General features: G+C 43.5%; 1 protein-coding gene across 7 annotated transcripts in view; it reads right to left on the bottom strand.

Moving 5' to 3' along the window:
* Nucleotides 1-15,424, bottom strand: part of TPK1 (thiamin pyrophosphokinase 1) — an 831,917-nt gene that overhangs the window by 324,366 nt on the left and 492,127 nt on the right. For all 7 annotated transcript variants that reach the window (XM_029589578.1, XM_029589572.1, XM_029589573.1 and 4 more), the window contains one exon: nt 9,714-9,786. In XM_029589578.1, coding sequence (XP_029445438.1) covers nt 9,714-9,786 — 73 coding nt within the window. The remainder of the gene's footprint in view (nt 1-9,713; nt 9,787-15,424) is intronic.

A 15,424-nucleotide genomic window follows, 5' to 3' on the forward strand; every position in this document is an offset into this window, starting at 1 on the left:
AAAAATAGCCTTTACAGCTATAAATGGATATACCTGTAGAAGTGGAGGATCTGATAGAGATCCTGTTCAATATTGTGAAACTGGGACTCCTTCCTGTGGGAATAAATCTGATATTTTAGAAAGGAAGGGTTGAAAAGTACCCCACCTTATCCTTAGTTGCCTGAGAAGTAAAGAAATTCTTCACCAACTCTTCCAGTTAGTCTAGGGGCTGACATGCCCTCTAGCTGGGCATGGAAGATGGAGCATCCTCTTCAAATCCTAGGACAGAATCTTCTTGTACATCCTCTGGACTTTGCAAAATTTGCACTGGGACTGATTAGAAATCATGAATACCATAGAAAAAATGGGATCTGGTGTACCTCAATAGTAACATTGTTTTGGAAATTGGTGGTGGTAAGTGAATCATATTTCTTTCTGCCCCCTAAGGACCTTCTTCTATACATGGTAAGTTAGGAAACATTTGGTTGGAAGCACCATGGCCCAGTGTTTCAACAACACTGGAGTAGTCTGTTCCGATGCTTGAAGCAATAATGGTGTCAAAGTTTGATGCACTGATTGCTCCAGAGCTTGATATGTTGAATGTGTCGAGGTCTTGTGCATCAACGGTGTTGAAGTTATATGTGTCGATGGTGCTGGGACTCAATACACAGAAGAATAGTTTGTTGGCTGCATAGACATCTCTGAGGCTCAATACTTTATCTTGGCTAGTGGCTCTGAAGAGTGGCACTTCTTCTTAGTAGCATCCCAGGTCTGCTTCCTTGACCGCAATGACTAGGCTTGTTCTGCTCAGCACTACACTTGGGGAGCATGAAACGGCTCCGCTCCAGAAGGCAGATTGACTGCAGCTTTTCAGAGTCTTACACAGCTCCTCCATTTTCCAGGTCCTGAATTTCTGGGACCACAATGTGGCCACAGAGGTAGCATTTTGCCTGGTGGTGGTTTGGGCCAAGGAAGTGGTAACAGAGGTCATGTCCATCCGTAATGGATATCTTTCTACAAAATTTACAGTTTTTGAAACCATTTACTGTGGGCTTCTTGGAGTCAGACATTCTGTGAAAAGTCTTTTTTTCTTTTAAACCACATTGAAAAGTGCTGTTTGGGGCTGTTGAGGCAGCAAAGGAACTTAATTTAAAAATTTACAAAATAATTAACTAATGAAGAAACATTTTTCAAAGTGATAGGAAGTAAGTTTCAAAGGAGTTATGTGCGTAAATGTAATATACTATTGTAGCAATTTTCAGAAGCCCACTTACACAAAGGGGTAGATTTTCAAATAGCGCGATTTGGCGTACTTTTGTTGGCGCATCAGGCGCCAACAGAAGTACGCTGGATTTTAGTAGATACGCGCGTATCCGCTAAAATCCGGGATCGGCGCGCGCAAGGCTATCGATTCTGTATAGCCGGCGCGCGCCGAGCCGCGCAGCCTACCTCCGTTCCCTCCGAGGCCGCTCCGAAATCGGAGCGGCCTCGGAGGGAACGGAGTGCTGTTTGGGGCTGTTGAGGCAGCAAAGGAACTTAATTTAAAAATTTACAAAATAATTAACTAATGAAGAAACATTTTTCAAAGTGATAGAAAGTAAGTTTCAAAGGAGTTATGTGCGTAAATGTAATATACTATTGGAGCAATTTTCAGAAGCCCACTTACACAAAGGGGTAGATTTTCAAATAGCGCGATTTGGCGTACTTTTGTTGGCGCATCAGGCGCCAACAAAAGTACGCTGGATTTTAGTAGATACGCGCGTAGCCGCGTGTATCTGCTAAAATCCGGGATCGGCGCGCACAAGGCTATCGATTCTGTATAGCCGGCGCGCGCCGAGCCGCGCAGCCTACCTCCGTTCCCTCCGAGGCCGCTCCGAAATCGGAGCGGCCTCGGAGGGAACTTTCTTTTGCCCTCCCCTCACCTTCCCCTCCCTCCCCCTACCTAACCCGCCCGCCCGGCCCTGTCTAAACCCCCCCCCTTACCTTTGTCGGGGGATTTACGCCTCCCGGAGGGAGACGTAAATCCCCGCGCGCCAGCGGGCCGCTAGCGCGCCGGGACGCAACCTGGGGGCGGGTCCGGAGGGTGCGGCCACGCCCCCGGTCCGCCCAGGGCCGTAACCACGCCCCCGGGCCCGCCCCCGAAACGCTCCCGACACGCCCCGAAAATGCCGTGCGGATCGGGCCCGCCCTCCGACACGCCCCCCTCTGAAAACCCCGGGACTTACGCGAGTCCCGGGGCTCTGCGCGCACCGGTAGGCCTATGTAAAATAGGCGCACCGGCGCGCAGGGCCCTGCTCGCCTAAATCCGCCCGGATTTAGGCAGATTTCGGCGAGCAGGGCTCTTAAAATCCGCCCCAAAGTGCATTGACACGTCTAAACTCAGTTTCAAGTGTGTAAGTTCTTTTGAAAATTAACTTAATAGGTATACCTCCATGCGAATGCGTATATGAAAAAAGACCGAGGGAGCTCATTAGGCAATGTCTCACAATTTTAGTACAGCAAAAGCTTTACTAACTTCCACAGAAGGGTCCATTTGGCACAGTTGGATGATGTCACCCATGTATTATAGCTAATTCAGCCCTGCTTGTTGATAAGAATCCAGGTTATATTGATGGAAATATAGAAAACACCTATAGGAATCTTGTCTGTATAAAAAACAAGTAGCTTTTCATTCGCAGTTAGAAATTTGTTGAGGATCAATGACTGATTTTGGGGATTAGAGTAGCCTAGGGATCCTACAAAGACAAAAGAAATGAAAACCATAACTTTGGAGATGCATTTCAAAAGGTGGCGGTCTGCATAGGGTTCAATAAAATTTCTGTCTGGGGGACCACAGTGCAGTTCTCTCTCCACAAACAGAAATCTGTTCATTTTCACTGGTTGAGATCGAAAGGATGCTGTACACCAAGGTGTCAATAAAAATGTGTGCGAAGGACAACATTACAAAACCATTAAACTCAGAGTTATGGCATGAAATGTGTGACTTAGACTTTAAGCCCTCTGGGGATAGGGTCATGCCTACAGTACCTGAATGTAATCAGCCGTGGAGTGTTGAAAATAAATAAATAAAAAGAGGTATGAAATTGTTCTGGGTAACTTGTTATTCTAGTAGTTTTTTGATCGCCAACAGTCGACTGATTATTGTTACTGAATGGCTATACATTTTCAACATTTTAGGAGCACAAACATTGGAATTACATCACAGCCAGAGAGCGCTGAGTAATTAGTTACCCCAAGATCCCATGAGGGTTAAACAAAGGAAGAACCCTCCCTCCTCTTCCATTCCCATGAACCATCATCCTCCGTGATCTCCAAAAAAGATGAGTTTCTTTCTCTTACAGACCTGCAATTCTTCTTCTGCCCCTTCTCCTTAAAATGTCCCCAAATGGTCACAAAGCTGAGCCATCAGGGTGACTCACTCTTACCTCCTACTGAATGCTGATCTGACAATGAAGCCAGTAGCATTTCTCCATAGCTTTGCAACAGTACTGATAACATTAGCATCACGTCAATAATGGTAATTAAAACTGTTGCCATGATTTGTTGTTATAACTTGAGAGTTCAATATCGCTTTATTGTTTGCACAGTGAAGTACACCAATTTAAAAGATGTACAGATATGAATCATGTTTGGACCTTTAAAAAAAATTGGAATTTTGTTAGAAAATAACTTCATATTTTTGAGAATCCAAACACAATAGTTGCTTTACAGTCAATAGGTGGTAGTGCAGTATCAGAAAAGGAAACACAAGACTATTTAACTTCTAAAATGCTATAGAGTTTATCCATTTTGTTTAATTCCTTCAACTTTCTGAACAAGACCAGAAATTAATCTCATTCTACCAGCAATGTTAATACACTTATGCAGACAACATTGCCTCTTTCTTGACATAACCACTTGCTACCGCCTGTGCTATTATTTCCTTTATCCTGTATTACAATGATTAGCTTCACATGTAGGTTGCAACACTCATTTTTCTCAGCTATCAAGGTGCCATAGTCTGACACTAACTCAATCATGCATTTATCTCAATTGACAATAAGTGCGTCTCTTAAAAAGTGGCCTGCCACTCTCAGATCTTACATGTATGCAGCATTTTAAGTTTAAACTACAATGGAATTAAATTAAAAACAAATCTAAAGGTACATTGCTGGCTGTTGTGCCTTTCCCCATTCAGTCAATGAAGCTGCGGAGGAACTGTGACAAAAACTATGGTGAAAATGCAGGACCGCCTCACATTATCTGAACTTATGATCAAATGACAGCATAACTATTTTCACTACACAAAAGCAATTTATTGGAATAATAAAGCAGTCACCAAATCACTTATTACAAGGTAAGAGCACATCAAAGAGGTTTCTGAAACAATATGGAGGGGATCACGAATATTAGATGCTGAGACTGGCCTGGGGGCCAAGTGGTTGTGCTCTGCACTGCCTTGCGGAAGGAACAGAGTTCAGTTCCCGGGTCAGGTATTCTGCGCTCTAGATCAGCTGGGGCTGGAAATGATGTGAGCAAGCATTAATGGCCCCTGATTGGGAAGCAATCATAGTCATTGGACAATGGGGAATTACCTAATGGTTGGATTTAGGGTTTATGATTACAGGGTTCCAGGAGGAGTCCTGGTGCATGGTTCCCGGCCAAAGGCTGTCACTGCAATGACTGGACTAAAGGAAGTCTGAAGGAATATAAAATAGGTGAACGGTTTCTGGTTAGTTACAAGGAAAGGCTTAAAGCTCTACGTCCCAGCTGTGGCTCCAATTCAGCTGGAAGCCCAAAGAAGCCAAAAGAAAATAATGAATACAAAAGGGAAAATTAGATGCTGATCAAACTGGCACTTTGCTCTAACAAAATGTGCTGTGCTGTAAACATGTTCTTTGAAGTCGGCAGACACCATGAGGGGTGATCAATTAACAATCTGAAAGAGAGTAATACAGACTGAAAGGTCCATATTCAGCCAATATCCTGCTGCCTAACAATTAAATTTTAAAAGGAACGTGCATGTGCTCATAAATACAAGTAGTATCATTAAAAATAGCCCTACTGCACATATGTGTGGAGTCTTTATGTGTGTAACTGTTGCGGTCTCCACCGCTTCCCCTTCTTTAGCTCTGAACAGTGCTCACCTCCGCTGCTGGAAACGCCGCGTTCCGCATGCCCGGGACCCCTGCGGCTCTGCCGGTTCCACGTGGCGTCCGCCATTGCTTGCCCGTCTCCCCGCTGCCTCGCGCACGCGCGTGAGGACGCACACTATGTCTGGCCCCGCCTGAGCTAATGACGCCACGCCCGAAGCCTGATATAACCGGCGTCCGGACGCCTTCTCTTTGCCTTGCAACGAGGTTCACTTCTGCCTAGTAGTTCTGAGTTGCGCTTCGTCTGTTCCTCGTTCCTGACTTGACCCTTGGATTGCCTTTGACTTCGCTTCAGCCTGCCGCCTGCCTCCGACCTTGGTCCGTTCCTGACTTCGCTTCAGCCTGCCGCCTGCCTCTGACCTTGGTCCGTTCCTGACTTCGCTTCAGCCTGCCGCCTGCCTCCGACCTTGGTCCGTTCCTGACTTCGCTTCAGCCTGCCGCCTGCCTCCGACCTTGGTCCGTTCCTGACTTCGCTTCAGCCTGCCGCCTGCCTCCGACCTTGGTCCGTTCCTGACTTCGCTTCAGCCTGCCGCCTGCCTCCGACCTTGGTCCGTTCCTGACTTCGCTTCAGCCTGCCGCCTGCCTCTGACCTTGGTCCGTTCCCGACTCCTCTACAGTCTGCTTCAGTTCACAGCCAGCTACAGACTCCATTCCAGTCTACAGCCTGCTCCAATCCACAGCCAGCTGCAGACTCCCTTCCAGTCTACAGCCTGTTCCAGTCCACAGTCTGCTATCGATTCTACCTCAGCCTTCGGCCTGTTCCCGGTCCCGTATTCTACAAACCCTGCCTCACGGTCCGGCTTACTACAGGTATCGCTGCCGCCCGCTGTCCTGTCATCAGCTGGCCCTCAACCTGCACTGCCGGCCTACAGACTATCTTTCACTCTTTGGACTTTTCTTACTACACTCCCTGCCCAGGCTTTATCTGCTATTTGACTCTGAGCTGATATCCCAAGTCCCAAGGTTCCAGGACCCTACGGGCTCCTCCTGGGGGGCTCCTGGTTCCCGGGTGAACACCGCCAGCCTGTGGCTCCGCCTCCCGGCCTACCCTGTCACCCTGGGTAGACCGGCCCAAGGGTCCACTATCCTGCCTGCAGCACCCAACTGCAACAGTACTGACAAGAGAGAGAAAGACCTTTTTAAATAGACAATCTGACACTTTCAACTCAGGGTGTTTTTTTTTTGGGGGGGGGGGTTACAAGGATCTACACACCCTTGTGCCCTAGGCAGATCAATGTAACACCACCCCCAAAAAAAACCCCACCCTGAGCTGAAAGTGCCCCTTTTACAGTGGGAGATATATAGAGTGTTGAGTGTCAGTGTCTCTTTAAAATAGTCTCTCTCCAACACCCATCAGTACCAGCAGCAATTCAGGCGTTACGCATGTAAGTCTTGGCCCCCCCCCCCCCCCCCCCCCCGGAATGCTCATTCCCCTGCCCCTTTTCTGTCACCTTATTCTTGACGTAAATACTTCCTGGCTTCTTAAAATTCACATGGTTCGCTCACGGCCCACATACGTGTGTATGGGGCCAATTTTGCACAAGCAACACTTTTTAAATATACCTCTAAGTTAGCAGATAAATTTATCTGGTTAACTTGGCTTTAGGATACTCTGTTATTTTAAAGTTAGCTGGTTAAGTGTATCCAGTTAACTTAAGGGCAACTGAATAGCTAGATAAAGCTGAAAATTGGCACTTAGCCATTAAAGCTTTTCTCCCATTTTGTGTCTATGGGAGAAACCCTTTCTGAATCAGGTCCTAACTTAGCAGGATAAGTAGCTCCACCTTGGAACATCCCCGACCTGCCCCTCGCTTACCTGGCTAACTGTTTAGTCAGATAAACAGCCAGTTAAGTGGTGGCTGCTCAGCACAGCCAAATATTCATAAAGTGCTACTTAGATAGCTATTGTCAAAACTCAACTGTCTAAATGGCACTGAATGTAACTCAATGAATTTTACCTCACACTCATCATCTGGCATGCTGTTGAGACACTGGAAACAGCAACCTCCGGTCTATAAATTCCGAGTCTACACCACCCATACCCTACAGCAGTCCACCTATCAGAGGATAACAGAGCAGAAGAGGAAGGGGTGAAGCTGAATATCCATTCTATGGGGCCAAGAAGCTGCCTGCTGCAGCTCTTAGTTGATGAGCCCATGCAGCACCAGGATACACAGAGATGTTTACCAGCTGCAGAACTGTGTCCAGCACCTTTTGGCTTGTTAGAAACTGGAAACAAAAAATCACACCAACGCCCTGGACCCAGGATTCCCTCCAGTGTCTCTCTTAAAGTGGACCAGACTAAATGCCTGGTCCTAGTCTTTTAAGGGGGTCCTAATATAGACTCCTTTAGATATCCTTCTTTTCAACTTGACCTTCCCAGGTGGAGTGCCTCTCCTGACTAATATTACCTTCCAGTGAAGAGATTTGCCTTCCTCATTCCCATTAGCTACTCGAGGCATCCCATCTTTCTTCACTATTGAGAAGGGAGAAGTTGGGTTATAGCCCTTAAACCCAGGACTGGGTTTAAGGGAGTTACCGGTCAACAATTATTAGAATTCCGGGACGCCAAAGTCACATTTCTCCGGTTCTCAACAGGGCAAAGGCGTTAATCGCCATGTTGAGAACCGGAGAAATGTGACCTTGGCGTCCCGGAATTCTAATAATTTTTGACCGGTAACAAAGAGAGCCGATATATCCATTCCCCTTGAAAAAGACTCTCTTGAGTCGAAACATGGCCCATGTCGGGTTGAATATTTGAATGACCTTCTATTGGCTAAGTATTTTTACTAAAAATTTGGGTAATAAGCCGGTTTTGAGATTTTTTTCTACAGATGCTTTACACTTGAATTTGATTAAACTGGAATAGTTGATATTGATAAAGATTTTAAAAAATTTAAAAACTACGTTATGGTAGACGTGAGACAATAGATGAATACAAATCTCTTTGCTCATAGGCTGACTACTGCCTGTGGCCCATTGAGGGCGAGAGACAGCGGATTAAACCTTGTCTTGAGCATATGCCGATGATATTGTCTCTAGTCTGGTTTAAATGTGTTTATAGTAAATAGTTAAAAATACTATTTCCCTCTCTAGAGTGTGTCACTTTTGTTGTGAATATTCTGTCATTGACCATGCTTGATTGCAGGCATTAGCTGTTTTCAAGGCTGTCTCTAGGGTGATCTTCAGGTGCTGGCGTACCCGCTTTTGCATAGGCCTATCCAAGCCATACAGAAATTGCTCCAGTAGAATCAATCGAGCATAGTTAGTAAAAGGAATCACAAGAAGGCTCTTATCAGCAGAACTTAAATTACGACTTGGAATATACTGCAGCTGATCAGCCAAATAAACAGGGCTGTACTTCAGGGCTCATAGATAACATTTGCAAACAAATCAAGGATTAATTTACATGCAAAGTGAGAGCAAATTAACATAATGCCATCCAGATTAATTTTTTATAGCGAAAAGCCAATCATAGAAATTCTGACAATTGTGTAATCTAGTTTAGGGGTTGGAAATGTACAAGTGTAAATCCCATATAATGTCTTATTATCAGTAAAATAATTTGAGAGAGAGTTTTATACTGGTGCTCTCTTGTCTTTCACACTCTCCATTTGTTATGCCTTATTATATGTAGTATTTAATAACAACTTTTCTCCACAGCTGCTGGCTCTTAGCATCTCTTTATTGAACCACATCACTAATATCAACTCCTTTACAGCATGTCTCTGGGTTCCCTATCGGCCGCGGCATTAAGGGAACCAATATTCTTCCCTCTCCCTACATCTTGATGCTGATGCTGTTCCCTCCACTGACGCAACTTTGAGATCATTCATTGTCAAGGATTCTGATGCCAAAGGATTGGTCTTCCAGTGCCCAAAATGCATTCCCATAAGTTTCAGTTGGGGACCGGCATCCTTGAGGTCATGTTCACATATTTTCGACACCCCTGGACATCATGCAGTGCCACCAGGCACAGGATACATCTATCATGAGGGTTCATGATAGACATAGTCCTTGCACAGTGACGGCATAGGTGGAACCAATAGACATGTCTGGCCGAAAATAAAAAAGGAAAGCAAAATCAAACTCAATGGCGGTGATGGCTCAATGGCTGTGCACCACCACGAAACAGAGTACAAAACAAATGAAAATCTAGAAACAGTCCAAAAAACCTTGCCTAGGTAGACTACAAGGAACAAAACCTATGGGATCCTGTGATGAATTATCCTGAAAAGCTGGCAAAACCACCGAAGGTCCAGAAGTAGGAGCATGAGGCAACAAATCCATGACTCAATGGCTTCGTGGAAAAAGAAAGACTGAAGGATGCATGGCATAATAGCATGCATGGGTATGCTCAGGGAATCGCAGTCAAAGTTCTAGAAATTTTGACAAAAGTATTCTGTGCTGGGCTCCATCAGATGATGTCACTAATGTGGGGGGACTGCCCTTCTGCTTATTCTCAGAGAAACATATATACACATTTTTTTTTATCATGCTGCCAGTAGGAGAATTTTCAAAGTAAGATCTAAAACAATTGAATAAATAATACCAAAACTTAGGTTAACTAAGTTTCTTTTTTTACCACAATTCCTAAATTACCTTCACTCTGTAGTATTCCTTGACATCTGACTTAATAGAATCAAAGTCCCCACTAATGTAATCAGGAAGGAATCTGAAAGAAACACAATGAGTTTAACCATTAACATTTTTATATATGAATGAAAACCAATAAATTTATCACAGTAGGTAATATGAATTGGGGATCTTAGTCTCCATTCACTGCAATAAAGGTTTATACCAGAGAATAGAAGTTCTAAGAAATTACAGTAAAATTAATATTTTATAGCTTGCATTTATAAAATTGCTGGGTTAGTATATATCTAATAGTTAAATGCCTGAATTATAAAATCCAAAGCATAACATTTGTTTTATAAAAAATTAAGATTATAAATAAGATTATAAGTAATACAACATTTCCCCTATTTTATTTTCTTTGAAAATGTGCACAGCTGCACAGATTTTCATTTTAAACCAATATCATTAGCATCCCCAAAACGATATAGGTTGATTGTGATGGAAGCAGCAATTTCATTCAAGCAAAGTGATGCTTTATTTTTCCCAATGTGCTTGAAGAAAATTATGTGCTTAAATGATTGCAGAGGACTACAAAACACAAAAAAAATACTAATGAAATGCAGGTTACAGTAAACTGACTTTTAATAGGCGATTTACATATAGTTAACTTCAGTATGCAAACTTTAAATAAAATAGAAGTAAATGAAATAGCAACAATACTGAATACAGATGTTTTAACTTGTCATTCCTTGAACAATCAATCAAGAGCAAGACCACTGAGAAAACATAAAAAAAAATGTTAAAAAAAAAACAAGAGCGAAAACTGATTTACTCAAAACAGAGATGGTTGACTATAGTTCTGATGGATCACAAGCAAATCTGTTTTTTAAAAGGCATAATTGTTGGATGTAATATCTTTGATTTGGGCAACAGTAGAGTTATTTTGCATATTTTAGAAACAGATCAACTTCTAGGAAGCATCAAATAAAGCTTTTAATTTGCTTTGATAGCAATGAATAGTTTTCTGAAATTGGAATAGAAACATAGATGATACTGTCAGAAAAGGCATTTGGTTCATCCAGTGTGCCTATTTGTGACATATTTACTTGATCTATAGTCTTCTCCATCCCTTCGTCACTAAAATCCCTTTGTGTCAGTGGGACAAATCGCATAACGGCAATCAAAATAAGGTTACCAAAATGGTATAGTAGCACGAACATTATGAGGGTGCTGTTTAAGGACCTAAATGTATGCACCCTGGGGAAAATTCACAAGGCAAAAAAAGTTCTTACTCTAATCTTTAAGGCTTTTAGAGGGGATGCTCCATCCTATTTGCCCAATTTGATTGCTATGTATACCATACTCCCAATAAATTTTGCTTGCAGTACCATCAGTGAAGCAAGTCTTGTCATCATGAAACCTGTACCCAGGCCTTTTCTTTGGCCAGGCCACCACTATGAAATGCTTTACTGGAGTATTTTCAGCTTAAAACATTTCCATTTCAGGAAGCATTCTTTGCAAAGTTATGATTGCAGTCATTCTATGCCAGTTAAGTGCATGATGTATCAGTACACCCTGATTATTGTTTATTGTATGTTTTATCTGTCTTATGGGTTGTACTTTTAGTGTTTTCTTTTAAGGCTATATTTTATTGCAACCTGCTCAGCACAACCATCTGCTATAGGCAGAAGATAAATGATTAAACTAAACTAAATAAATAAATAGATGAGAGACGCAATGAAATATTTTATAGGTATAAATAATGGCCAAGAAATGTAAATTCCATAAAAGCTTGAGAACAAAAAATCATGATACAAAGACCGAAGAGGCCATATAGGAGTAAAGAATGGATGCATTTCTGTATGGAAGGTGTAGTGGATGCACGGAATAGTTTCCCAATGGAAGTGGTGAGGCTTAAAGAAAACAATGGGAATTCAATAAAGCATGAAGCAGAGGATTCTTCGAAATGGAGAAGTTGAAGCAAAAGACAAAAATCAAGCAGGGTTTTCAGTATTGTAGCAAACATGGCAAAATGATCAGACCAGATGGGTCTTGTGATCTTGATGTGGCATTATAATTCTCAGAACAGAGAAAATTAAAGCAAAAGAGAAAATAGAAAGGAAACGGAAAAAATGAGAACCGTGTGCTTTCTAGAGGCTATTACCATTTTCCCTCTCTGAGAAAAAAGGCATACTTTTACTGTAGGTTGCTCTGGAATATTCATATAGGGCCGGATTTTAAGAATTGTGCGCGGGCGTAGATTTGTGCACACAACCCGGCGCGCATAAATCTACGCCAGATTTTATAACATGTGTGCGCACCTGGCGCATGTTATAAAATAAAGGGTCGGTGCGCGCAAGGGGGTGCACAATTGTGCAACTTGCGCACACCGAGCCGCGTAGCCTTCCTCTGTTCCCTCCCAGCCCCCCACCTTCCCCTCCCTTCCCCTACCTAACCCGCCCCCCAGCCCTACCTAAACCCCCCCTTACCTTTAACTTCTAAGTTGCGCCTGCCTCCAGGCAGGCGTAGGTTGCGCACGCCGGCTGCCGGCCCGGGCCGCTGTGTCTGGAGGCTCCGGCCCCGCCCCATCCCACCCACATCCCGCCCCCTTTTTCAAGTCCTGGGACATACGTGCGTCCCGGGGCTTGTGCGTGTCACCGGGTCTATGCAAAATAGGCTTGGTGCGCACAGGAGGGTTTTAAAAGGGTTATGCACGTAACCCTTTTAAAATCCGCCTCATATTTTGCTGCCTGTTATGCATATCTTTCTACAAGTCATCATCTCTCCTGGCACACCAAAACAGACTTCTGCAAAATCCCATACATTACATATTCTTTGAAACCTAAAGATTTCTGAAAATTCTGTAGAATTATATTTTTAACACTTTAGGAAGTAGCTGTTAAGCATAAGAGGTTTTCAATGATACAATTCACAAATCGCCATGCTTTCATTACCTAATAAGTGTACTGTACCAGCACTAACAAACCTCAGTAAAAGGAATCCTTAATTGTATTAATAACTAATGTTAAGCATACTGCACATATTGGGGCAGATTTTAAAAGTCCTACGAGTGTAAATCCAGCTGAGGTTACGCAGGCCGAGCCTATTTTGCATAGGCCCGGCGACGCGTGCAAGCCCCGGGACGCACGTATGTCCCAGGGCTTGAAAAAAAGGGCAAGGCATGGGTGGTCCGGGGCGGGAGCTTGGCCAGAGGTCTTCATAGCACCTCTAGGCCGGCATGCGCAATCTACGCCAGCCCAGAGGCAGGTGCAACTAGTAAAACAAAGGTGTGGGGGGGGGGGGGTTTAGGAGGGGTGGGTTAGGGAGGGGAAGGGAGGGGAAGGAAAGTTCCTTCCGAGGCCGTTCTGATGTCGGAGCGACCTCGGAGGGAACGGGGAAAGCGATCGGGGCTCCCCTAGGGCTCGGCGCATGCAAGGTGCACACGCCGACCCCGGATTTTATAAAATGCGCGCGACTGCACATGCATGTTATAAAATCAGGCGTAGATTTGTGTGCGCCGGGTTGCACACACAAATCTACACCCGCACGTAGGTATTAAAATCTTCCCCATTAGAAACAGCTGTATATCTACGTATACACTTTAGATTTCAAAAATTCGACAAGTATATCTATATTCCTTGAAGTTACTAAAACATCTAGTCAGACTGTGATACAAAGGACAAAGCATGAATCTGCCTTTTAAATCCTCAAGATAATTTGGTGTAAAAATAAAGCCATCTGGGAGAGGATGCAATTTTCACATAGCCTGCATAATTATAAAGTATTTGGATACTTTTACTACATGTACTTTTCATCACATTTTCAGAGAGAAACTATCTTGAATTTTCAAATAATGCTTGTGGTGCTGGCTGCCATGTATACTCTTTGGCAGCAGCAGGATGAGCTAGGCTGGCCACTTTTTCACCACTCCTGGTATCCCTATACTCTTCACAGATGGCATGATGGGCATAATCCACTACTCCCATGTTTGCTTACTCTCAGCAATTAGCAGGATGGGGCTCCACCAGCTGTCTTGTTGGAAAGAGAGGGCTGGCTCCACTGGATGCCTACCCTATGTTTATCTCCTCTTCAGTGGACAGCGGGATAGGCTCCACTGGCTGCCCCCTCTCTCCCTGTACTCTTCAATGCTGGAGAGAAGGGCTGCACCGGCTGCTTATCACAGCAGCCTTACATCACTGTCATCTGCTTGATCCGGCCTCATAGATATTTACTGAACGAGATGTATGGGGCCAATTTCTGTGGATGGATTTGGCTGAAATCTGGTAGGAGAATTAGAATCTTCGTAAGAGTCACTTCTACCAAATATTATCCCCATCCATCCACGGAGATCAACTCTACCATGTGTTTCTGGACGGAGAGAAAGGCAGATTCACATGACAATGCTAATTGGATCTTTTTCTTAAAGAAAGAAATGTGCCTAGGAAGACTAAAATGGATGTGCTTTTGGGTGAAGTATAGGCATCTTTGCTTTGCATTTTATTTTTGGCAAATTCAGAGTCTGAACATTACCAGTGGGCTTCTTCAGCCTCTAGTCCAAATATGCATGTCATGGGGTAGAGAGGATGTACATCTAAAAAGAGAAGATGGCTGAACATACTGAAATGAGTGCATTAATGTATTGTGCATCTCTTAGCAGGGGCCATCCTAAAATGTAATGCAAACCCCATTTGTGCAGCATTTTTTAGATTAATTCCTTCTGATCAGCATAAGAATATAAGAACTTAAGAAACTGCCATGCTGGGTCAGACCAAGGGTCCATCAAGCCCAGCATCCTGTTTCCAACAGAGGCCAAACCAGGCCACAAGAACCTGGCAATTACCCAACACTAAGAAGATCCCATGCCACTGATGCAATTAATATCAGTGGCTATTCTCTAAGTAAAATTGATTAATAGCCGTTAATGGACTTCTCCTCCAAGAACATATCCAAACCTTTTTTGAACCCAGCTACACTAACTGCACTAACCACATCCTCTGGCAACAAATTCCAGAGCTTTATTGTGCATTGAGTGAAAAAGAATTTTCTCCGATTAGTCTTAAATGTGCTACTCATGGAATGCCCCCTAGTTCTTCTATTATTCAAAAGTATAAATAACCAATTCACATCTACTCGTTCAAGACCTCTCATGATGTTAAAGACCCCTTCAGCCGTCTCTTCTCCAAGCTGAACAGCCCTAACCTCTTCAGCCTTTCCTCATAGGGGAGCTGTTCCATCCCCTTTATCATTTTGGTTGCCCTTCTTTGTACCTTCTCCATCGCAACTATATCTATTTTGAGATGCGGCGACCAGAATTGTACACAGTATTCCAGGTACAGTCTCACCATGGAGCGATATAGAGGCATTATGACATTTTCCGTTTTATTAACCATTTCCTTCCTAATAATTCCTAACATTCTATTTGCTTTTTTGACTGCTGCAGCACTCTGAGCCGACAATTTTAAAGTATTATCCACTATGATGCCTAGATCTTTTTCCTGGGTGGTAGCTCCTAATATGGAGCCTAACATCGTGTAACTACAGCAAGGGTTATTTTTCCCTATATGTAACACCTTGCACTTGTCCACATTAAATTTCATCTGCCATTTGGATGCCCAATCTTCCAGTCTTGCAAGGTCTTCCTGTAATGTATCACAATCCGCTTGTGATTTAACTACTCTGAATAATTTTATATCATCTGCAAATTTGATAACCTCACTCATCGTATTCCTTTCCAG

Source organism: Rhinatrema bivittatum, chromosome 2 (genome assembly GCF_901001135.1).
Source record: "Rhinatrema bivittatum chromosome 2, aRhiBiv1.1, whole genome shotgun sequence".
Classification (NCBI taxonomy): Eukaryota; Metazoa; Chordata; class Amphibia; order Gymnophiona; family Rhinatrematidae; genus Rhinatrema; species Rhinatrema bivittatum.